General features: G+C 26.9%; 4 protein-coding genes across 4 annotated transcripts; all 4 read right to left on the minus strand.

Annotated features, from left to right (window-relative positions):
* Positions 1-69: 69 nt before the first annotated feature.
* LOC145757841 (uncharacterized) lies at positions 70-10,617 on the minus strand. Its single transcript, XM_082572471.1, has 32 exons — positions 10,505-10,617; positions 10,183-10,333; positions 9,815-9,932; positions 9,519-9,679; positions 9,286-9,397; positions 8,918-9,045; positions 8,614-8,707; positions 8,381-8,527; positions 8,073-8,182; positions 7,804-7,984; positions 7,252-7,431; positions 7,056-7,154; positions 6,761-6,929; positions 6,431-6,657; positions 5,921-6,038; positions 5,689-5,810; positions 5,449-5,569; positions 5,114-5,229; positions 4,685-4,853; positions 4,395-4,470; positions 4,133-4,229; positions 3,737-4,007; positions 3,217-3,397; positions 3,040-3,109; positions 2,638-2,773; positions 2,407-2,541; positions 2,116-2,288; positions 1,749-1,821; positions 1,539-1,674; positions 1,117-1,216; positions 823-891; positions 70-560 (listed from the first exon to the last, which is right to left on the minus strand). Exons 1-32 carry the CDS (start codon positions 10,521-10,523, stop codon positions 405-407), a joined length of 4,215 nt encoding a protein of 1,404 aa, XP_082428597.1. The 5' UTR covers positions 10,524-10,617; the 3' UTR covers positions 70-404.
* Positions 10,618-10,687: 70 nt separating this feature from the next.
* On the minus strand, positions 10,688-12,754 carry LOC145755510 (retinol dehydrogenase 14-like). The gene has a single exon (XM_082571757.1). It carries the CDS (start codon positions 12,701-12,703, stop codon positions 11,804-11,806), a length of 900 nt encoding a protein of 299 aa, XP_082427883.1. The 5' UTR covers positions 12,704-12,754; the 3' UTR covers positions 10,688-11,803.
* A 1,739-nt stretch (positions 12,755-14,493) lies between these two features.
* On the minus strand, positions 14,494-16,710 carry LOC145743011 (phosphatidylinositol transfer protein beta isoform-like). The gene has a single exon (XM_082560869.1). The coding sequence runs from the start codon at positions 16,660-16,662 to the stop codon at positions 15,820-15,822; it is 843 nt and encodes a 280-aa protein (XP_082416995.1). The 5' UTR covers positions 16,663-16,710; the 3' UTR covers positions 14,494-15,819.
* Positions 16,711-18,226: 1,516 nt separating this feature from the next.
* On the minus strand, positions 18,227-21,610 carry LOC145758548 (3-oxoacyl-[acyl-carrier-protein] reductase FabG-like). The gene is made up of 8 exons (XM_082572519.1): positions 21,480-21,610; positions 20,132-20,265; positions 19,813-19,947; positions 19,641-19,737; positions 19,426-19,533; positions 19,072-19,108; positions 18,910-18,958; positions 18,227-18,493 (listed from the first exon to the last, which is right to left on the minus strand). The coding sequence occupies exons 1-8, from the start codon at positions 21,508-21,510 to the stop codon at positions 18,314-18,316; spliced, it is 771 nt and encodes a 256-aa protein (XP_082428645.1). The 5' UTR covers positions 21,511-21,610; the 3' UTR covers positions 18,227-18,313.
* Positions 21,611-23,580: the final 1,970 nt, after the last annotated feature.

Raw genomic sequence — 23,580 nt, forward strand, 5'->3', positions numbered from 1 at the left:
AGATTAAGTTGCATCATTTTAAATAAGTCTTCATAATTCTCTAGCTAATTTTGTTATTATATTGGGTAATTACCTTAGCAACATATAGGTAAACATTATTTAATTTGTTTATAAAACATATTTATCAAAAGTGCTTGCTAATTAAATAAATAAAACATATCCTTCTAAACTGTTAACACTGTCTTGGGTATTATTAATTTGAGGGAAAAAGTAAATTTTCAATCTACACTGTTGTAAATGCAACACTTTCTGTTTTAAAAATAATTGATAAAAGGTTTGCAAAACTCAATAATTAACATGTTATTAGAATTCAAATTCTAAAGTGTTGTTTTAAATAAATGAGGATTCATGTTTTTTCTGTAAGAATTTGTATTTGTCTACAGAGAGCCATCAAGTTAACAAAGTTACACAACACCCTTGTACTTAAAATATTTTTTGAATTTTTGGTGGACCTGATGAAATACATCCCTTTCTCTGAGTGGCAAGGTAGCATGGAGCATGTAAATAGCATGCTCATCGCACAAGGTTAAAAGATGAAATATGCCAAATTCAAGACTACTCTGAAATATACCAGGAAAATAAAAAATACATTTGGTTAATTTAAAAATAAGACCCCAGGTATGCAGGCACCAGTTCACACAGAATAATTTAACTGCTATTACCAAAAGTAGGGTAAAGCAGGGTAATATACTTTGTTATGACAGGTATTAGGAGGTAAAGTTTACAGTAATTGCAGTAATAGAGCTGGTATACTAATTAAACCAGATTTTTTTTTAATTTTTAAGTCATTTTTAAAACATAATTCTTGAAACAAATATTTACCTTGATAATTGGATTAAGCAACGAGCTAGATATTCCATGAACGTAATCAGCAATAATATATGAAACAGTCTGAATTTAAACAAAGAAGTTTTTTTAACAATTAAAAAATATTCTTTTATAAAATTTACTAGTATGTAAAATTTAAAACCCAAAATTAATAAAAATAATTTTCATTGTAAACAAATTTACCCTTAACATATAAAATAAAGAGGAAAGTAGGCTACTAAATACTTATCATTAAGTATAACAAAACCAAAACTTGAACTTTTATTTTATTTAATTTTTATGATATACCTTAGCAAAATAAGGTCCAAAGTGTTCTGCTATATATTGGCATAATCTTTCCAAAAAATTAAAATTCTGTGGGACAACTTTATCAATTTTTAGCTGAATACTAAAATAATTTTTGATAACATTGTTATGTTTTTTAATAACTAATAATACATAATATTGTAAGTGGGTAATTTAAATAATAGCCCCACCTTACAAAACCTGTTGGTTTTAAGGAATTAAGCTTAAATAGTTTAACCCGAAATAACATAAAACAGAAAGGTTATAAAAACTAAATAAATCCTAGTAACAGCAGTTACAGAAGTACAAAAATGGCATAAACATCATATAAGACCGTTCGTTTTTAAAATTTTAGTTTTACTGAAAAAGCTTCATCAAAAAAATATATTTTAATTAACAGTTTAAAATACATTAAACCCACTTACTTTCCAACTAATAAGGAACATTTTAGAAACTTGTGTAAAATTGCTGATATGAGTGGGACAAGATTTTTAATTGCATCTTTATGGTGGAACAATATTTCCATCATAACATCATACACTGGTGACACAACTAAAACCTCTGATTATTTAAAAAAAATATATAAATTTATCAAAACTTCAACAATACGACAAACTATAAAAAATTGATCTTACCATGGGCCTGTTCAAAATTCATACACAATAAGGAAGATATTACAATATACAGCTGTCTGGTTCTTGCTATTGCCTAAAAACATTTATTGTGATTTAGTAAATGTCGGTATACCAGTTTATAATATTCGAACACTTTATTCATTATTTTTTTAAAGTTAAAACAAGTTCAGAGCACAAGGCTGATTTTTTAAATAACAAAAATTTAAAATATTTTTTGTGCTTTAGATGACATTAAAAATTGTTATTTCTGAAAAATTAATGATATTCAAGTTTTAAAAATGTGGAGGTAACCCTTAACTAGTTTTAAATATATTTAAAGCATCTTGTTATTATAAAAAAATTCAATAGTTAAAAATTTTAAACTCACTGGTCCTTTGCTTAAAATAGCAGTCATTGTACATAACAAATTCTCAATTAAAACATTGTTTAATTTTTGAGATTTAACCAATGAATTAGAAAATAGTTTTGTTAACATTTCAGCACAAAGATCCAAAGCATTGCGCAGATAATTTATCTGAGCAAAATTTAATTCAGTTTGATCTATAAAAAAGTGAAAAAATTTATGTATCGATCTTTTTAAAATTTAAAATTGCAAAACAAAAATAAAAAGATGTAAAATTAAGATCAAAGAAATATTTTTTTTAACAGTCCTACTTACCAACAGATAGATTTTTAAACTTTCTTGATTTTACTTGATACAAATCGCAACAAAATTGAACAAATTTTAGAGTAGAAATAAGTTTATTCTCATCTTTACCTTCTTGCAAATCCACATAAGTTGTATTAAAAACATCTAAAAAATGTTACATTATTTATTTTATAAATTTAAAACAAATAGAATACAATATAAATAAAAATAGGATTTGTTTATATTAAAAATGCTTGTTACCTGTGAGTTTTTCAGAAGACATACACATTTGTATAAACATGATATTCTTCCACATAAAATAATATCTTTCATTATTTGAATCACAGCATTCAATTAAATCTTCCACATCAAGTAGGTTGTGACTTTCATCTTCGTCCTAAATTTTATTATTTAAAATTAAATTAAATATTATTAAGTTAACAACATAATTATTTTAATTTATATTTTTAACATGATTTACAGCTTTTGCAAAATAACAAACTGTGATCACATAGTTTTAATTTAGTATTTTTTTAAATTATAAAACTTCTTTTTAAAAAATTAGCATTTCCAGTTGGTAATTCCTTATATCAGTGCTATCAACATCAATGATCTTTTTTAAAAATTAATATTTATTTTTTTAAATCTTGTTTTTATACTTACTTTTAAACAATGGAACATTGCAATTTGAACCTCTGAGTACAACAAAACCAATTCCATAGAGTTAAAATCCCTTATATAAAAAAATCACAACACATTTTAACATACATTTATGAAAAACAAAATTAAAGTAAAATTAAACATGTAATTTATAAGTCATTTAAAATTAAATTTACTTACTTCACATTTTTTAATAATTTTATTTTCTCTTGAATTATATTATCCAAGTGATTTTTTTTATTAAGGGATTTAAAATTTTCAAACTGGATAGGTTGTTGTAAGCTATCCAAAGCAATGCTTGAAAGCAAACAAGACCGCAACAAAGAAACATCATTTTTACTACCACTGGCAGAAATAATCGCTAAAAACAAACAAAAAAAGTAAAGTAGAATAACATATTTTGTTATAACTTCAATTATTTAAAAAACATGCATTACTTATTAAATAAGTTCATACATTTACAAAAAACAAAGAAAACCTAAAAAAAAATTTTTTATAAATTTAATCCCAGTAAATAAGTTTAATATATGTATTTTTTAACACTGTTAATAAATTTACATCGGATTTAATACAAAGTTGTTTTATTTTTTCTTAAAGATTTTTTATTAGTTAGCATTTTAAACTTAATCACTGTATATAGGCATTCTAACATTTAATTTTAAAAATAAAAAATCCAAAATATATAAATACTAACAGTTACCTTTACTTAATAAAGACCTGATTAAAGGTTCAATATAGTTTGCAGATTTGCTTTTATCAAATTGAATATCATCAACAGCCACATTTTTTGAAATATGTTTATTTAATTTAAAAATAACTTTTTGGCCCTTTTTAAATTCCAAAATTTTTTGAATAGCATAAAATTTATTTCCTTTATTTGTTAAAACAATTTTGGATAACGTTTCTAATAAAAGTTGTGAAGTAACAGTCATTAGATCATTATCTTTTACGCCCATAGATTTAGAACAAACCTAAACAAGGAATATGATGGTAAATAAGTCTTGTTTTTGTAATAAAGAAGGGAAAAGCCAGTTCTTAAAACAAGTGAGTTCACACTACTGCAGCACATTTAAGTGAAAAACATAGAAACTCTTACTTTTTCTAGATTTTTTTTGAAGTTTTCGTTTAAAAAACAGACTTTGATTATATTTCCAAGAAAATTTACAATAATTTGTTGCAATTCTTCCGAAAAACTGGTAAAAATCGTATATTTAAAATAGTTGATGTAGAATAAGGATTTTAAAGTTATTTTATACATAACGTTACAAATTGAGTTAAGTCTGTTATAACAAGCCAAATAAATTAAACGTTCTAAATTAATAAATTAAACGTTCAATTTTGTTAGTAATAAAACTTACTTGGCAAACCCTTCAAGAATATAAGAAAACAGTTCTCCATTAAGTAAACTAAAAAAATTGCTATCCTGCATGTTATCTTGAAAAAAATTTGCAAAGTTTAACCAAAATTTTTTTAACTGTGTAGTCAAATATCGATTAGTTTAAGGTATATCTCTAGTTAAACATGTAAAAAATTCTTTTTTTGGAAAATGTTAACAATTTAATACCACATTCTAAAAATAGAAATTTGTTTAAAATGTATCACACAAATGAAGTTAAATTGTTGCTAAGTAATTTAATTATTTGTTCACCTGTTAGTTTCCATGAAACTTTAATAGCTTTTAATTTTTCAGAAAAAATTTCTGTTTCCTTAAATATTAAACTTGCCAATAAAAATATGTTGATTTTTTTGTCCGATGTTTTCATTGGTAGGACCGACAACAAAGAGTTCAGTCTAACATGTAAATAGCTTGGAAACACCTAAACAAAACAAAAATATTATTAGGAATTTTTTTTTAAATTGGTATATATAGCAACCAAGTTTTTATTGAGGTTATGTTATGACAATTTTACATAGTCATCTATATACATATATATATATATATGTGTAAATTTTATATTTGATGCACTATCTGAGATCAATAGCCTTATTTAATTAAAATACAAAGGTACTGTTTGTTAATAAAATTTAACATTCCTAAATCTAAAAAATAATAATTACCTAAAACTTGTATACTTACAGGGTTATGATGGTTTTTAAATATTGATTTAGTTTTGCTTAACAATTTCTCTAAATCATCATCACCCTTTGTATATTGACAAATAATTTTACATCGAATATCTTTGTTCACATTTACTAAAAAATACAAAGTAGGTGTTTCTTCGTTTTGCCAAAATCAGTTTTTAAATAATTATTTTTCTAATCAATATATACATTATAAATGCAAAAATATAAATTATTTTACTGAAATTTAGGTTGAAAATGCCTCATTGTCTATGAAATAGTGGTTGTTGGGCACATGGTCTTTAGTAAAATGTCAATTTAATATAATGATTTTTGGCAAATTTTAATTACCTTTTGCATTTTGTAAGCTTAATTCAGGTAAAAGATTACAGCATAGATAATTTAATTTTTTGTTCTCAAGAAAATTTGATGATAATAAAATATTTCCAAAAATGGAAATTTCATTTTCAGTCTAAATAAAAACAAGTTTACTATTTTACTACTAAATTTTTAGTAAATAACATAAATTTAACACCTTTTTCATTTCAATTCTTAAAATTTTAACTTATATATTTATTTTATTTGAGTTACCTGATTCAAAAAACCCTTTAATAAAAATTCAACAAGTTTTCTAAGTGATTCATTATCACAACCATCTACAATTATGTCAAAATTGGATTGTAATAAAAATAAACTTTGACTGGTTAACATTTCTAAAAAAAAATAAAACATGTTTTTTCAAATTTTTTTGGAAAAAACTATTTAATTAATTTAACCGATAAATATAAGTTTTTAAAAAATTAATTTTTAATAAATTTATTACCTTTACTGTCAATATGTTTGTGGAATTTATTCTTGATTACATTAGAATAATTTGATTGCGAACAAACATTGTTAATAAAATTGTTTGCTAATTGCTGAGTCGATGGGTGTTTGCATACCTATAAAATACACTTACAGTTAAACCTATTTTTTAATGAATATTAGGAAATATTGCAATTCAAAATCAAATATTTGCTATAGGTTGTAATATTGACAATCTCATTAGTGCAATAAATGATTTAAAATTTAAATTTTTATTAGCAGCTTTAAATTTTTTAAATTTATTTACAACAACTTAACATATATCCCCAACAACTTTATTGTTCATAAATGAGTTGTTATTTTATTTTGTTGGAAATTAAATTTGATCAAAAAAGTTTGGTAATAACTAAACATTTTAATTTAACTTTTAAAAATGAAAAATTTAACATTAAAATAAAAATAAAATTAAAAAAACTAAAATAAAGTAATTAAATTTATATAATTTAAAAAAAGGCAATATAGTACTGACTTGATCATTAGTTAAGTCACTATCACAAAACTTCATAAAAAGCCTTTCCATCTCAAAACATTGCCATTTTCGCCATAAAAACAAATCATTGTAAGACAAATTTTGCCTTTTTGTCGAATCCTCTTCCTTTAACAAACTGCACTCAGTAGAATGACACAGATTAGATATTGTATCCCAATCTTCCATAGACCAAATATCAATAGCTTGTTTAGGTGAGCTATTCTGATCTACATTTAAAAAATAAATTTAATTATTTAAATTAGGTATTAAAATAGGAAACATTTTATTTAAAATACTTCAAATGAAAAAATATATTTTAATAAAAACTACCTTGATAGCTGTAAGTATTCAGAATCAAAAGACAATAACTATGAATCGTCTGAAGTTCAATTATAGGTCCTGTTACGAGCAAAGAATGCTCTGAAAAATCCTTAAAAAGTGTTCGAATCATTGAAAGTTGGCCTTGTAACAGTTCCTGAAATCTATGCATTACTAGAACCTAAACATAAATATTAAATTTAAATGTTTTATTGAGATACCAAAAAAAAATTTTATTTACAAAATTGTTAATTTAGTTATCATAAAGAAATAAAGGTTAGTCTTGTGTTGTTTATGTTGAGATTACCTGTGAAGAAAACTCAATGACAAATGAATTTTCAATAACAATCCTTAAAATTGTAACCAAATTGGCAATAGTTTTGTGACTTGTCTTTATGCAACTCTTCTATAAAAATGAACACTTTTAAAAAAAGCAAATTGAAAAGTAATAAGTAAATGTTAAAAATAAAAGTAACATTTTTTCATGCTAATAATAGAAATACCTCCAGTATTTTAAAAATGTATTGTTGTACAGTGGAAAATATATCTAAACATGTATTGGGAGAACAAACAGAAGCACACTGATTTGATAATGCCTCTGCAAACAGACTACAAGGGGTATAAAGATTTTGCTCTGAATTTTTATTTAATGAATTCAGCATTGCATTAAGCAACTCCAAGGGCTAAATAAAGGATAAAATTAATTTTTTTTGCTGTTGTTGTTTATAGTTTATAACAATTCAAAACAAAAATATGTTAATAAGGCATTATAATGACTAGATCATTTCGCTTTACACCTCGAGTTATTGGGTTCAATACCCACTACTTTTCCATTGCAGTTTACTTACAAAAAGTAGAAATGGCTTTTATATTTACAAAGCCAAAAAATCAGCAGGTCAATCTAATTGCAAACCAAAGTCAATAATATTTAAAACTGCAAACTAAAGTCTACCCAAATCAAAAAAAAAAATAGGCTTTAAAATAAAAAATATTTAAATTCTATTTATTACAGAAAAATAAAATAGGCTTATTTATTACTAATCAAGTAATGTTACCTTTCTAATTTGATTAAAAATAAAAGCCAAATCACTAAAAAAATGTTCAATCCATAGAACCTCACTTTCATCAATAGATAAATTAAACACATGACAAAAAATCTGACCTAATTCAGATTCTATGCAAGATGTAGAAATACTGGCAATTGTAGAAATACATTTTACCCAATTTTCAGTACATCTAAATAAAAGGAACTGTAGTTAAAGCTAGCATTTTTTATTTTTAAAAGAATATATTATATTGTTTATTATGGGAAATTTTTACTTACACACCACTCTTATGAAGCAATTTGGCTATTAGTTGTTTGTATTTGCACAACTGAATTTCTGCTGAGGTTTGATTTAGGCCAGGTTGGTATAACTTACTCTCTAGATTAATCTAGAAACAAAGGATTTAAAAAATTACATTTTTTACCACTTGCAAGCTAAAAAAAAATTAATAAAAAAAATACTAAAGCTTGGTGAAAAGGTGTTTACCATATATAATATTAAGAAAAGAAATAAAAAATTTAATGTGAAATAATCCCATAATTAAAACATAAAAATTTAAAAACAAAATATTGAATAAAAAAATTACCTTTAGCAAAAGTGCAAGCACTTCCATTTCATTATCACTAAAAAAATCTTTGATTTCAAAATCAGAAATAAGATTTGAAAAAAAATCAAAGATAGCAATCGAGGGTGCATCCTTGTAACTGTCCATAAACAAGCCGTATGTGATCACCTTAAAATATATATATTCTGATTTAAAAGTTTTGCCACTGTAATATTAGGTTAAGTTTTATAATGATATCAATTTAAGTGCTATACCTTCGCTGTTATTTCCATTTTGTTTACATGTTTTAACAGTAGTTGTACATTTTCATTATTTTTACTGTTAGTCTCAAAATAAAATTCTCTTTTTCTGTAAACAATTAAATATTATTTAAACGAAAAACTTTGACGATTTAGGTATGTTAGTTATAATTCAAAAAGAAATATTATTACACTTTAGCCTAGCTGCCTTACTAATTGTTGTATTTTGTGTAAATAATGTGTTTACGAAATTTGAACAAACAAACACAAATCAATTTAAAAAAATAAACTAATAAAAAATCTACTTGTAATACCATACCTTAAAAATAAACCCTCTTTAATAGCTTGTTGAGAAAGTAAATACAGAGTATCGTCAGTTTCTTTACTTAAATCATTATATATATTAAAAATAACATCCATAGCTCCATTAACAAACTGTGTAAAAGCCTAAAAACACAAAAATATATATAAATGATTAGCCTAAAATACTAAATTTTATTATGAAAATAAAACCAATATTTTAACTTTTATATAACTTTAAAAGTTTATTAGATCTCAGAGTTATAAATTTCTTAAATTTATTAGTTTAGCAATATTTCTTTTAAAAAAAAATTTCTCGCAAAAATATATAGACAATATTCACTAATTTTTTTAATAATTTAATAAAAGAAGATGTAGGCTATTTACCTTTATTGGATTATTGTGGCTTGCAAGTACTTTGTTTAATCTTTGAAACAATTCTACTCCAAAAGTCTTTATCTCTTCAATTTCATTACCACACCAACTTTCACTCGAGTCCCTAATGCCATAAAAATAACGTAATATAATAAAACATTATACGTGTTTAAATACCAATTATACTTAATAAACAGAAATAAAGTTTTATCTAATATATAACATTCAAAAAATCGAATTTGTACTTTTTTAAAAGTGAAATCCACTCAGAAAAAAAACTTAGAAATATTTCGAATTTAGTTGCTACATCATTTACTATCTTTTCATTTCTTAGTAAACATTTTCCAATTTCAAGAAGGTTTAAAATCGATTCAGTTTTATCCAAATTAATGGCATCAATGTAATTCTATATAAAAAAAAATTAGCTTCTTAGTTTTTAAGACACTCAAATTTAAAAATAGCTCTAGTATTAAATAACTATCCGGTAAATTTTAAAAAAGTATTTAAAAAATTAAAAGTATAAGAAACAAAAGCTTGAAACCTTTATAAAATTTGATTTAAGAACAACTTTTTGAGATCGGTTATGTAGGAAGTGCCTTAATTGAGAACTTGATAAAAAATCGGCTAAAGTTTTCAAAAGCAGTTCACGATCAGTACAACTAGATTATGTTAAAAAATTAAGTTATTAGAATAGACCATAAATATGTTAATTCTTCTTAGAAATTTCTGGACTCGAAAAAACAAAAAATTTCACACAAAAAGTTCAATTAAGTTAATAAAACCAGTCCAAAAGTTACCCCATTTAAAGGCTGTGAAGTCCCCGTTTTAACGTTATAAATAAACATAAAAAAGCTTTTTATATTACTTACCTTACATTCTGACATGATGTTAAGTTTTTATATTACTTACCTTACATTCTGACATGATGTTACTGAAACAGTCCAATTAATTAATGACAATTCTTTGTTTGGTAAATTAGTTTTTTTAATCCACAAAGACCTAGCTAGCTTTAAACGATATTGAAGAGGTGTGTTGTCATCATTTAACAGATAAAAAGACTCTAAAATAAAAAGTAAAAAATATCCATTAAAACAAATTTTAACCCGAGTATATTGATTTATATTTAAATTATGCAGTCTGGGTCTATTTTAAAAAAAAAGTTTGGTGATTTTAGTTATTTTAATCCAAAACAATACCTCTAAAATTTAAACCAATTATATGAAAAACTTACGTGATAATATATTTTCCATGTCAGTTTGTAATCACAATATTTTCCCAATCTTTATTAGCAGGCAAGTTGCCAACCAATTTAATTTTTTTTACAACCTTATTGGTAATAAAACCTATAAAATTAAAGTACTGCATAAATAATTTTACACGTTACAGATACATAATACTATTTCAGTTGCTAGAAATTAAATTTTAATCCATTAGCATTTGTGGTGTCAAAGGTCCATTAGCATTTGTGGTGTCAAAAACTTATTAAAGAATTACATAACACTAAATAGAGAAATATTTATATTTATTTACTTACTATAAAACTACAAACGTTCTAAAGGTAATTACATATATGCATAATACTGCAATAAAAAATATTAGGTGTAAAACAAAATAACACTTTCTTTTTATAAGGACAAAAGGAGTAAACTGTAAAAACTCAAAGGAAGCTATACCAATGATTTTACATAACACACACAAACACTGCTTTTTTTGTATAATTGCTTAAAATAGAAAATATTAGGTGTATTAATAATTGAAGTGTAAATTATATTAAAAAACGCAATCATTATGCAATATATACACTAGGGATGGGCCAATCGAATCCGAGTCCGAGTACTCGGCCCGAGTATTAAGCATATTTTAATACTCGTGCTCGTCGAGCATTTTTTAGTACTCGGACGCCGAGTAATAATTTGTCATTTAAGATCGTATACGATTTACTAAACATAAAAAACACGAGGTTTGCCTTTTTCTAATAATTTATAATCTACTCTCAATTATATTACGTTATTTAAGCAACAATTGCGCAACTAATACACTTTTTACTACACTTTTTTTACTAAATTTTACGCATAATAAATTTGAGACTTAAACATTTTCGTTTGGACTTAAAATGATATTGCTATCAGCGCCAAGTAGTTTTGCCAACGTTAAACACTTTATAATCCATAAATACGTGTTTTTTGGCAAATTTTGCAGTTTTAAAATTATGCGGGAAAGATTCTCGTGAACAGTTATATACGTTTAAATGACGCCATAACCGAGTACTCGGACTCGGCCGAGTATCGTGACAAAATACTCGGGCTCGTCGAATCCGAGTAATTTGGATTTCAGCCCATCCCTAATATACACTAATAAGAAGTAATTTTACACCTTAGAAAAGCTTCGCATAACTTTTTGTAAATAATATTGCAATAAACAAAAAAACACAAATAAAAGATAAAGAAGCAATAACAATCTAGATTATAACATTAATTTGGATCACAAATTTCAATAATTTTACTTTGGTACATTTTTATTTACACTTTTTCTACTTCATTTTTGTTGCTATCAACTCTTCAGTAACCTTCCATAGCCTTTCGCCATCTTCTTGATTTTTTGCTTTATCCAACAATTCCTCAGATTTACATGAATTAAAATACAAACCATTTACACTATTTAACTCACTTGATGTAGCACAGAATAGGGAGGTCTCGGAACCTTTGGCTGGGTTTTTAAATATCAGTAGAATAATAGGCCATATCATAGCATGAAATGCCTTTTTGTACCAGGGTCTATCGTCACTAAATATATGACGAGCTAGGTTGGTATTAACCATCCCTGGATGTAGTGAGTTGCACGTAATAGTTGTTCCTTGCAACCTTCTAGCCAATTCCTGAGCAAACAAAACATTCGCCAACTTACTATCAAAATAAACATTAAACGGGACATAATTCTTTTCATTCATCAAGTCATTCCATTTTATTGTGCCTCTCTTGTACCCAGCTGATGCAACAACTACGATTCGACTTGAAGGACCCTTTTTGAGAAGATCCAGCAGGAGATTGGTGAGTAAAAAATGGCCTACATGATTTACACCAAAGTGTGTTTCGATTCCATCTTCGGTTTGGGACTGGGGGCAACACATAACAGCAGCATTATTAATTAAAATGTCGAGATGATCTTCTGTATTTAAAAAATCTTCTGCAAATTCGGAAACTGACTTTAGTGATGCTAGGTCAAGTTTTTTGACTACAAGCTCGCTGTTAGGATAAACTTGTAAAATTGAATTTTTAGCCTCAAGAGCCTTATTTAGATCACGACAAGCCATTATAACCTTTGCTCCTAGCTTTACAATTCCTTTGCATGTTTCGTACCCTATTCCCTGATTTGCTCCAGTAATGATTACAGTTTTTCCTTTTAACAATTTACAGTCTCCTTGTTCGTCCATTTTTACTCATTTAACAATCGGTTTCTGCTAACAGATTAACTCAATTCTTAAAATCACTAAATAAAAAATTTCAGTTACATAACTTTTTTTTTGAATTCATTGTTTACACCTGTAATAACTGTAATAAAATGTTTATGGACCTTTCAAATTTCAACAACTTTGTGGTAGTTAAAATATTTATTTTGTTTACACTGGGTTCTGTGACCGTGTAAAATGTCGAAATTTAATGATTAAATGATAGTGATATAGACAATAACAATAAATTGCATGTTTTTAAATTTTTTTTTTTTTTTTTTGTATATATCTTTATCCTCGATGTGGGAAAGTCGAATGCGCGACTTAAACATAGAGTAACATAAGTTACTCCGACCCAGTCTCGAGTTGCCTGTGGCAGTTTGGGATATTATAGAGACTATAATTGCCCGGTAATTATGCTGCTGATTAAGTGCTGGCTCAGCAGGAGTTTATACCGTTTATAGCGCCTTACTCAAGGGCGCTACAGCATGAGATCAGTGGGGATTGAACCCACGACCTCATGTGTGGTGTAGCAAGTGTTCTTACCACTACACCACGCTGCCAAATCATAATTTTGTCAATTTTTTTGTCGCAATAATAAATTATTTATTGCATATACATTCTTATTATAAATAATAATACGCATACAATTTAAAAATTAAAAAACCTTACTTAAACGAGGACCAAAAACACGTGCATGGCAATACTATGTGGGTTTTGCACTGTTTTGTTTCATACCGGCAAACCACGCTTAAAACAAAAGTTGTAAACGAAGTAGGACACCTATGCCAGTAAAAACACGTCATACATAAATATACATGAGCAGATTAGTGCAACAAGATTTGGATCAAAAGAACGTTTTGTAAAATTAATGTATATTGTTGTTGTTGTTATTTTTTGTAATATTAGTCGAACACAATCTAAAAATAATAAAAAGTTGCGCATTAGTAAAAAATTTTAACTTTAACTGCCAGTGTACTTTTCCAGATAATAAGAATAAGAACTAAACTGCTGGAAGAATACAATTCAATTAAAAAACAAGCACTTTTATCATTTGGTTAAATTAAAGATAATACATTACAATTATAAATTTTTTTAGCAAGAACTATATTAATCAAATATATTGTGGTATATATGTCATACACTAAACAAATGTTATACATTTTATAAGTTAAATTAGACTGAGGTAACACCAAATTATACACTTGTGAACAAGACACGTGATTTCGGTTGATCAAACCAAATTGCAAATTTGGGTAAGGGTAGACATTTTACGCTACGTTTAGGTGCGAAGTCGACTTAATCACGTGGAAAAACATTAAATTAAAAAAAAAAAAAACTAAAATCGAATTTGCGTGTTGTGAGAAAGATGCCTTAACGGGTAGTATATTTTATAAACTAAAAGTACAACCAGAAATACCATGTAACTGCTAAATATATATATCAATGTAACAATTAAATGGTCAATAACACCAATAAAGTTAATTACAATGTATTGATTAAATTGAAAAGTTAATCAATAAAGTGCACCAGCCACCAGAAACTTGATTTAAGAATATTAATTAAAGAAAAAATAGAACTGTGATAAGTTATTTGTATTAAAAACGTTTCATTGTGTAATCGTGATTGCGTCATTGCCGGTCAAAAGAGCCCTAATGATACGTTTTGCCTATCCTACCCTGCTAAGTCAACAACAAATCACGTGATGATTCATACACGTGACTAAACAAATACGTAAGGTAAGGTAACACGAAGAGACGTGTAAATTTTAAATATTTATTAAAGTATATTGGTAATTAAAATAATGTTTAACAAACAGCAAGTAAATTATGGGATCAACCTATTCACAATCGAATCAACACAAAATCAACTTCATATGCTAAAGATACAATCAAATATTCTTGGATAGATGACACTTTTTTATATTTTAAAATTCAAAAAAGTAGAGTTTACAACATCACAGAATAAATAACAGTTGCAAACCAAAAATGTAAAAATGTTCTTAAAAATATCACATTAATACAAAAACATTCGGTAAAAATTATAAATAAACTAGTACAACAAAAGAGTTACATTCTAGATATTTTTGCTAATTTTTGTTAAATCATTGTCCAAATTGATCTATATTATTATTGTTTAAAAACAAATTTAAAAGACATAAAATATATATTTTACACAGATTAAACCAATGTTAATAATTTCAACTACAAAGCACATAAATTTAGTAACTTTTACAGAAATAAAACTATGTTTTATATTATGGTCAACAAACAACCATATAACCATTAAATTAGTTTGTTACTTTATATTAATAAAAACATTGACCAATTAAATAATTGGCGAAAAATATTATTTTATATTAGGTCCCAAAAGAGAACTTGAATTTTTGTTTTGATTAGTAAAATAAATCAATATCTTTTTAATTACACTTTGCCTTTTTAATTCATTACACTTTAATATAAGAAAATAATATAAATATCTTATTAATTAGTTAAAAATAAAAAAGCGTTAGACAATGGAAAGTTAGTTTATTTGCCTGTGTTATTCTGTTTTGGCCATTGTTTTTTACAAAGCAATTATGCTACCAGGAGACTTAGTCAATTTGTTGCACTTAAATTGAATAAACAAATGATAAAACTTAAATTGAATAAACAAATGATACGTAAGTGCAATGACCTAAACTGAAACAATTGTTGTGGTTCTCATTTAAAAAAAATTAGATATATATAACTATTTTTTAACCTAACTTTTTCAAGGAATAATTTTATTTATAGTAAACATCTCTCCGAATAGGAATTCATTTCTTTCCATTGCAACAAAATTGCCTAAAAATTATTTATTTTTTTAAATAAAACAACAAAAACTTATTTAGATTTGACAATGTGGTAGGTTATAATATTAAAATACAGGCTTTCCATCATAAAAGCAGCTATAGTAACAAGTTGCTTGCTACATACTTCAAACAAGATCACACAAATCAAATATATATAACATTTGATAACAGACAAATATTTGGGTAAAACAATTGATATGCAGCGATTGGATAAAAACTTAAAGAAAAAATTAAATATTAGATATATTGTACTAAATGTTTATTGTTGCTAATTTTCATCGGTACATTTTGTGCCTCGTATACTTCCCTTTGCTCGCATTGCTTCTAAATCTTTTTTCGTTTTGTCTTCAAGCTCGCGAATTTCTTCCATTGTCATACCAAACCAATTATCCATCCAGCAAAATACTTGACGATGAAAAGTTGTAAACAATCGCCTTTCTTGATTTTGAATAAAGCTCTCAATCTTATTTTGCAGTCCAAACCACTTAAACTTACAAGAAACAAGCTTATAGGCACACATAATTGGAGGATTTTCGCCAATTTTTTGGGAATCCCAGATTTTTTTCCTTGCTTTTAATTCTTCAATCCAATGTGGGGACAATTTTCCTCGTCCTGATTTTTTTGACAAAAATAGTTTAGGATCAAACTCTTTTTTGTAGTCATTTCTTGTTACAGGGTCATTTGCTATGTCAATGGGAACAACTTCAGTTTTTTTCCACTGATCTTCCGGTAAATTGTGAACGTTGTTAGAATTGCCAGCATCAGGCAAATGAAGCGACTGAATGCAAAGCTCAAAACTCTTATCCATATATGTGTTGGTAAAAACTGTTTTACAGTAAGGATAAGCATTCCAGGCCTTTTCTTCTATCATAAGTGAGTTTTTCGGGGCAAGTACCCGAATATATGAAGGGACCCGAGATGCAAGGTGATATATTTTTTGGGTAAATTGTCCCTTTTCTTCACCATCAACATAAGGTTCATTTTTAAGGATTTCGATTCCTTCCCCACCCCCTGTTTCATTTTTACTGGCTTCTGCAACAGACCAGAGTTGAGCTACTTGATACTCATCAACTGTTATGGGTAACACAACACGAAATTCCTTTCGCAACATAATAAATGTTAAAAAATATAAGTAAAACAAGAAAGCAGCTAGATCTGTTTATCTGTAATTAAAAGGTGAATGAATATTATTTTATTTTTATAAACTTTTTATAGGATAGGCTATAGGCCTATAATCCTAGTAACACAACACCACTAACTGACTGACTGACTTATCACCAAACAGCCAAAAGAACTTATGTGAAAACACAAACTATAATTGGACAATTAAAATAACCTACCAACTGACCAAACACCTTTATAAAACCAATTTTATACATTTTTTTATTAAAAACTACTTAAATAAGCTATTATTGCATTATGTTGTTAGATATTAATAAAAATGTAAATTTTAAAAATTAAAAAAAAGTGCCCAGTCAGCCGGTTTCAGGAACCTATTCAGCTATTGACTGATTGGATGGTATTCTTTTAAAGGCTAAATTATAACAATCTTATAAGGCAGTAAAACCTAGATTTGTTAAAAACAGCAAATTAATTTAACCTGTTTGTATGTTATTGGAAAGAACTCACATTCACAAAACGCGTCATTTAGTCAAGTCACCGCTTAGCGCAGACATAACTAAATGTAATACAGTTATACAATCAAACAAACTACTTTATTAATTAATTTATTATTGATTATTTTTCAGAAATTCCATTACTATATACTAATAATTACACGCAAAGCCAATAACATTTACAAGATGTCCAGTTCGCCTGAAAGCCATACATAGCTGTGAAAGGAGTAACTTATAGGTATTCAGATAGTAACGCCCGGTACAATGTTCTGTTAGAACACCACTTGTAACAAAAGTATGTTACAAAACAAGAGTAAAAATATAACAATGACGTTTCATAAAAAAAGAATTGTGGGGTGTTTTTTTTTAGTTTTAATAATATAACGTATTTGGTTGGTATCCGTTTAAAAAACTTTTTGAAATAGTTGAATTACAATACTCTAGTGATTTTTGACGTGTATGCCACAATTGTTAGTTCAAAATAAGCTTTTCCGATGCTTCCTTTTCTTGCATATTCGAGTTTCGTCTTTTTTTTGGTGAATTTGTTTTAACAATCTGTTACTTGGGTTAAATTTTATTTTTCGTTAACCCAAGCTAGCTTACCAAGCATTAATTAAGAAATACCGAAGCTATAACTAGGCCATCTTGATAAATTCTTTGTGAGCGCAAAAAATAGAACGGAAATTAAAGAAACGGGAAATAGCGAAACGCAGAAATTTTATGTTTCTGTGATTTTGTCTATTAGTTTTAAGCACTAAGAAATTTTGTCGAAGTGTTTTTTTCTGAGAAAGACTGATGTTATTATGGTTAACATGTTAGTTTTAGTTGATTTTTCTGTGTTGCTATTACGTTAACATGTTAGTTTTTGGAGATTATCCACTTTTTTCTTTGCATTTCTTTTTGTTATGTACACGGCCCAATTTTTTTATTTAGACATTTCGTAATTTGATCTCAACAAGATATTAAGTCTAACAAAAAATGTCGCTGTTTTCTTTTCTAATAAGCGCTATTACCAACTCGTGTAAAATTGACTTTTTAAGAAATTAATTCAATATTTAGTGATTATTTATTGAAAACTAGCATATCTGGTTTTCTTGATTAAATATATACTTTAAAATAAATTTAAATGGTTAATTTTTTTTTAATTTACAATTTGTTTTTATTTTCCACCAACAAAGGGAAAACTGATTTGCCTCCATCAACTTTTATAAATTCACCAGAAATAGCACTGGCATTTGGTGAACATAGAAAATATACAGCATCAGCAACGTTTTTGTGTTTAATTAATCCTCCTAGAGGCTGAATTTTACTACTTTTGATAAAATGCTGCAACAAACATAAGAAGTTAAGTAAATATACAATGGCAATATAACAAAGAGTAGTTTAAACCGGCAGCGTGGTGTAGTGGTAAGAACACTTCCTACACCACCATGAGTTCGTAGGTTCAATTCCCACTGCTCTCATGCTGTAGTGCACTTCAGTAGGGTTCTATAAACAGTATAAACTCCTGCTGAGTCAGCACTTAATCAGCAGAATAATTACCGGGCAATTATAATCTGTATAATATCCCAAACTGCTAAAGGCAACACACTAATGTTACTCTATGTTTAGGTTGTGCATTCAACCTTCCCACATCGAGGATAAAACTATATACAAAAAAAAATAGTGATCATATTATAAGTTGATTAAAAACTTTTCTGTGTGTAAAAATTTTTTATCTAAAATTAAAAAATATGTGTAACCTCGTTAGAAAATTCAGCCTCTGTTAGATTGGATCTCGCCACAGCAGGTCTAATAAAATATTGTGTCACATTAAAATATTTATCTTTGGGATCAAGTTAATATAATAAAATTAAAGTAAAACAGTTAAAATAGATTTATATTAAAATGTCTTGTTTACTTACTTTACACAGTTGATCCTAACTCCATCTCTAACAAATTCTACAAATCAAAATGATATCTATTTTAACATCTGTATTATAAACTTTTAAACTAAAATGTGATTTCTTGAAACAACTGAGTTTTTTATTGTAATTCTAGATTGTGTATAATATGTATTAAAGATGGTGCTTGAAAAAAATCGTGTGCAAGTGTTAAGGAATTTTAACATGCATTAAATAATTTGTTCAATCTTGTCTTTTTTTCCACAGCAACAATGTTTTGTTAAATTGTGTAATTCTTTTTTGTTATTGATGGGTAAAAAATGTATTCAAAAAAGGCACTTTTTAATTAATGGATAACTTTTAATTGTGGCCTACCTGAAGCTAGGGTTAAGGTTAGTTGATCAACAGCACCTCTACTCATTCTTGAAACATATGGAGGTTTTGCACTTGGGCCCATTTGGCTTGACATGTTGACAATACAACCTTTTTGAAATGCAAATTGTCTTTTTAAAAGTTAAGTTATACTGTTACTATTTAGCAAAACATATTATTTACATAAATATTCTAATAACCTTAAAGTGTAAACTCACCTTTAGTTTTAATTAGGTAAGGCATACAAAGCTTGGAAAGCATTAAAGGTGCTTTACAGTTGATATCAAATATCTTGTCAATTTCTTCCCATTCTACCTTTTGAAACATTGATTTATAAATATTAAGATATGTGTTTAGATGTATTACAAAAGTTTTTGTTTAGTATTTTACCTGCATTAAACTGTGTTGAAAAAACACCCCAGCATTGTTTATTAAAATATCAATTTTTCCAAATTGTTTAACAGTTTTTTCAACAATTAATGAGACATCATTTTTATTGGCTAGATCTGCAACTATAGGTAGTGCCTATAAAATTTGGTTTTATACTTTTTTTGCATATGTGAAAAAAGAAAATTAATACTAATTTTAAGGAAGGGCAGCAGATGTACTTGACAAAATAAATATAAAAAAAATTATAAATATACATATAGTACCCGTTGTTATGATTAAATTAAATTAAAAAAAAAACTTTAGAAATTAAAACTTGTACTTTTGAAGATCCGAACTGTTCACACTTTTTTGCAACTTCCAATATCCGAGTTTTGTTTCTACCAGTTAACACAAGATTTGCAGAAGCTTTAGCAAACTGAAAAGCTATTGCTGATCCAAACCCACCTGATGCACCTAAAAAAAACTGTAAGTTCTAAGGATTACCAAACAATTAGTAAACAAGTTAATATCATGCAAAATAAAACCCTTAGGTAACCAGACACTTCGGCCAAAATTTTTTTTTCAAAACAGCGGGGATTTTGCATTTTAATTACCGAGAGAAATATTATTTTTGCGTAGTTATATACAATTTTTTAGACAGTATTTGAAACAAAATAAGCAAAAAATTAATATTTTTTTTTAATAATAATGTGCAAGAACGTGTTATCTTTCTTTTGCTGTGTCAATTTTTTAATTTACAAACTAAAAACCTATAAAAAACTAATTTTGAAAGCATGCGCTTTTAGGTGACGGAGGACAATGCATAATGATATCTCGTATTTTTCCAAATAGTGCCGTCTTTCCAAACAATATTTGAAGAAAATAGAGCGTTAATTTTTCATTTTTTACACTGAAGAATGTGCAGAAATATGTTATTAGTTGTTGCTTGTGTTAATGTATATAAATTGATATACTAAAACACAAGGAATATAACGTTTAAAGAGTTGCCAAAAGATTCATAAACCTTTTTTTAAAACGAATTAAAGACGGGTGCTTTTGGCATGCAAAATTTTACGACTAATCGCTTCGGCCCGCGAAATTTTTTACTAAACTGAGGGGAACCTGCAGCGTGAAGCCCGCGTATACCTTTAACGCAAGACTATATTTTACTGATATTTTAAATGAAATTTGGCAAAAAGTACAATAGTTAAAAAAGTTTTAACCGGTTGTTAAGATAAATATATATGTTAGTTTTTAGAATAATTTAATTTTTAAAGATTTTTATCTTGAAAACGTAATTTTAAAAGGCATTAAAGAGAAACCTTCTCCGTTCGTAATTTAGTTTTTGACATTTAAATCATTATAGAAACTGTTAAACTAATTATATCCTAATTTTAAAATCAAATAAAATTTAAGTATAGATTGTACTTTTTAAGAAAGATAACATGTTCTTGCACATTATTATTAAAAAAAAAAATAATTTACTGCTTATTTTGTTTCAAATACTGTCTAAAAAACTGTATATAACTACGCAAAAATAAAATTTCTCGCGGTAATTCCCGCTGTTTGACAAAATCCCCGCTGTTTTGAAAAAAAAATTTTGGCCGAAGTGTCTTGGCCGAAATGTCCGGGGGCCGAAGTGTCTGGCATTCGATTAGAACTACACGGATAATTATTTATTTTTTTACCAGTAATAACAGCAACCTTTCCCGAAAACATTTTTAAAAATAAATATTGCAACCTGTTAAAGAAATCAGTTATCTATTAGTTTTAACATAAACCATAAAATAAATTTCGACCTTTTTTTAATTCGTTTAATATTTATCTAGTAGTTTTATAACTATCAGTATCACTGATGCGTAAAAAATTATATAAATTTAAAAATTCTTAACAAAAAAGCTATCGTTGATGTAAATAGGGCGATTACGAATTACTATTTTACTGAGAGTGTGACTTCTTTTTTAATCATGATTTAAAAACGCTACTAAATTTTCAAAAAATGTTGACGCACATGTCAATTCCGAACCTTTGGTTTTTTAGGGAAATGGTACGGCTAATATTAATGATTAACACGTTATATAAAAAAATCTATTGTTAAGTTTTCTAGCGCGTAACTAAACTATGATGCACTTTAATTGGTGTTAGTAGCTAAACGTGAACTTTCAGTAAGCGAAAGGCAAATATTTTTTTTACATATATTGCAGATAAAGTGGTCAGAAAAAATCGAATTATAGATTAACAAATCCCATGTCATCTTTAATTTCTAAATATGGTTTAAGTTGTCTAAAATCCTCATCTTATTTAAATATAACAGTAGTTAATAAAATATTAGTATTGGTGGTAATATTTGTATTATTACAGCTACATTACACGGGTGCGTTACTTTATTTTGGCTACATTTTTATATATGATTTTTAATTTTAACTTCTCTATTCTATATATTAACTTGTGGGTAACTTGTCAATAATCCAAAATTTGGCGTGGTAATAAAAACAATATACATACTAACAGTAGAAGCAATATTAAGCAAAAATTTTACAAAAAATCTATATCAAAAGTCTGTTTTTTAACCTATGTACCCCTTTACATTTGAAAAATATAAATAAAGCAACTGAACAGGAAATCAAACATGGTTTCCTGCAGCTTTAACATAACGAACAGCGACAAATTTTTAAGGGTAAACAATAAATATACAACTCAACTATGTTCCAAAGAGTAACAATTTAATTTTAAATGCCCAACAGCCCATACCAACTGGCTTATATGGGTTGAAATTGTTTTGGATAAATGATTTATTTGGTTTATACCCTTTATTACCTGTTTATACGTATGTATACATAAATAAGGTTCCTATTGGTTTTAAGTATTTTGTACAGCGATTTGACCACACAGAATGGCGCAGCAAGTTTGCACGTTTTATAAGCCAAAGAAAAGGTTTTTTTACGTATTTTTGATGTTAATTAAATCTATACGAGTTGCAAACACTACATGTGATTGTTCATGGCCGACAAGTCGTGCGTTTTTTTTGTTCTGTGTTCCTTGCATCAAGGCTGAATCGAGGCTAGGAAAGCCGCGTATCTTATGATGGATATGCGAAGCGCTTACATACAATAAATTTATTACATAAGCATTCAGTGACTCTTGAATATTTATCACACATTTTTAACAAATTAAAAATAAACATATGAAATTTTTTAATTTAGGCTTGGCGTAAGTGTGTAGATTACAAGTTAAAGTAAAAAGTAGCCTACTGCCAAAACTATTTAAAGATTTTTATTGCCATGGTGTTTAATACATCCTTTTATTTATTAATTCATAGTTTACTAAGACGGGTTAGAGGTGAGACAATCACTAAAATCAGCTATATTAACCACAAACGGTAGTTTTATTTGTTTTAAATGTCTATAAACTATAAATATATAAAACCGCCCACCAAGGTCTATGGAATATCCTACTTCTGTTCTGTTATTTTTTTGTATTTTTGAATTTAAACCAACTCGTTTAACGTTATTATTAGTTGACTTTAATAGTATTTAAAATTTTATAATATTTTAAAGAAAGCAATATAATATAAAAAAAATTAAACAGTCATTAAGAGGCTCATGTTTTAATGTTCGACTTCTCGTCTAAAGCGTCTCAAATTACATTTTGTGAATTATGAGAAAATGTCGTACGTTCATATCTCTTGTAGTAATTTATGATAACATAGAATTTGATAAAAAAAATATGAAGCCTAGTGGTTATTGCTATTGTTATGCTTTAAAACAAATAATAATTCTTTTTTTTACA

Source organism: Corella eumyota, chromosome 1 (assembly GCF_963082875.1).
Source record: "Corella eumyota chromosome 1, kaCorEumy4.1, whole genome shotgun sequence".
Classification (NCBI taxonomy): domain Eukaryota; kingdom Metazoa; phylum Chordata; class Ascidiacea; order Phlebobranchia; family Corellidae; genus Corella; species Corella eumyota.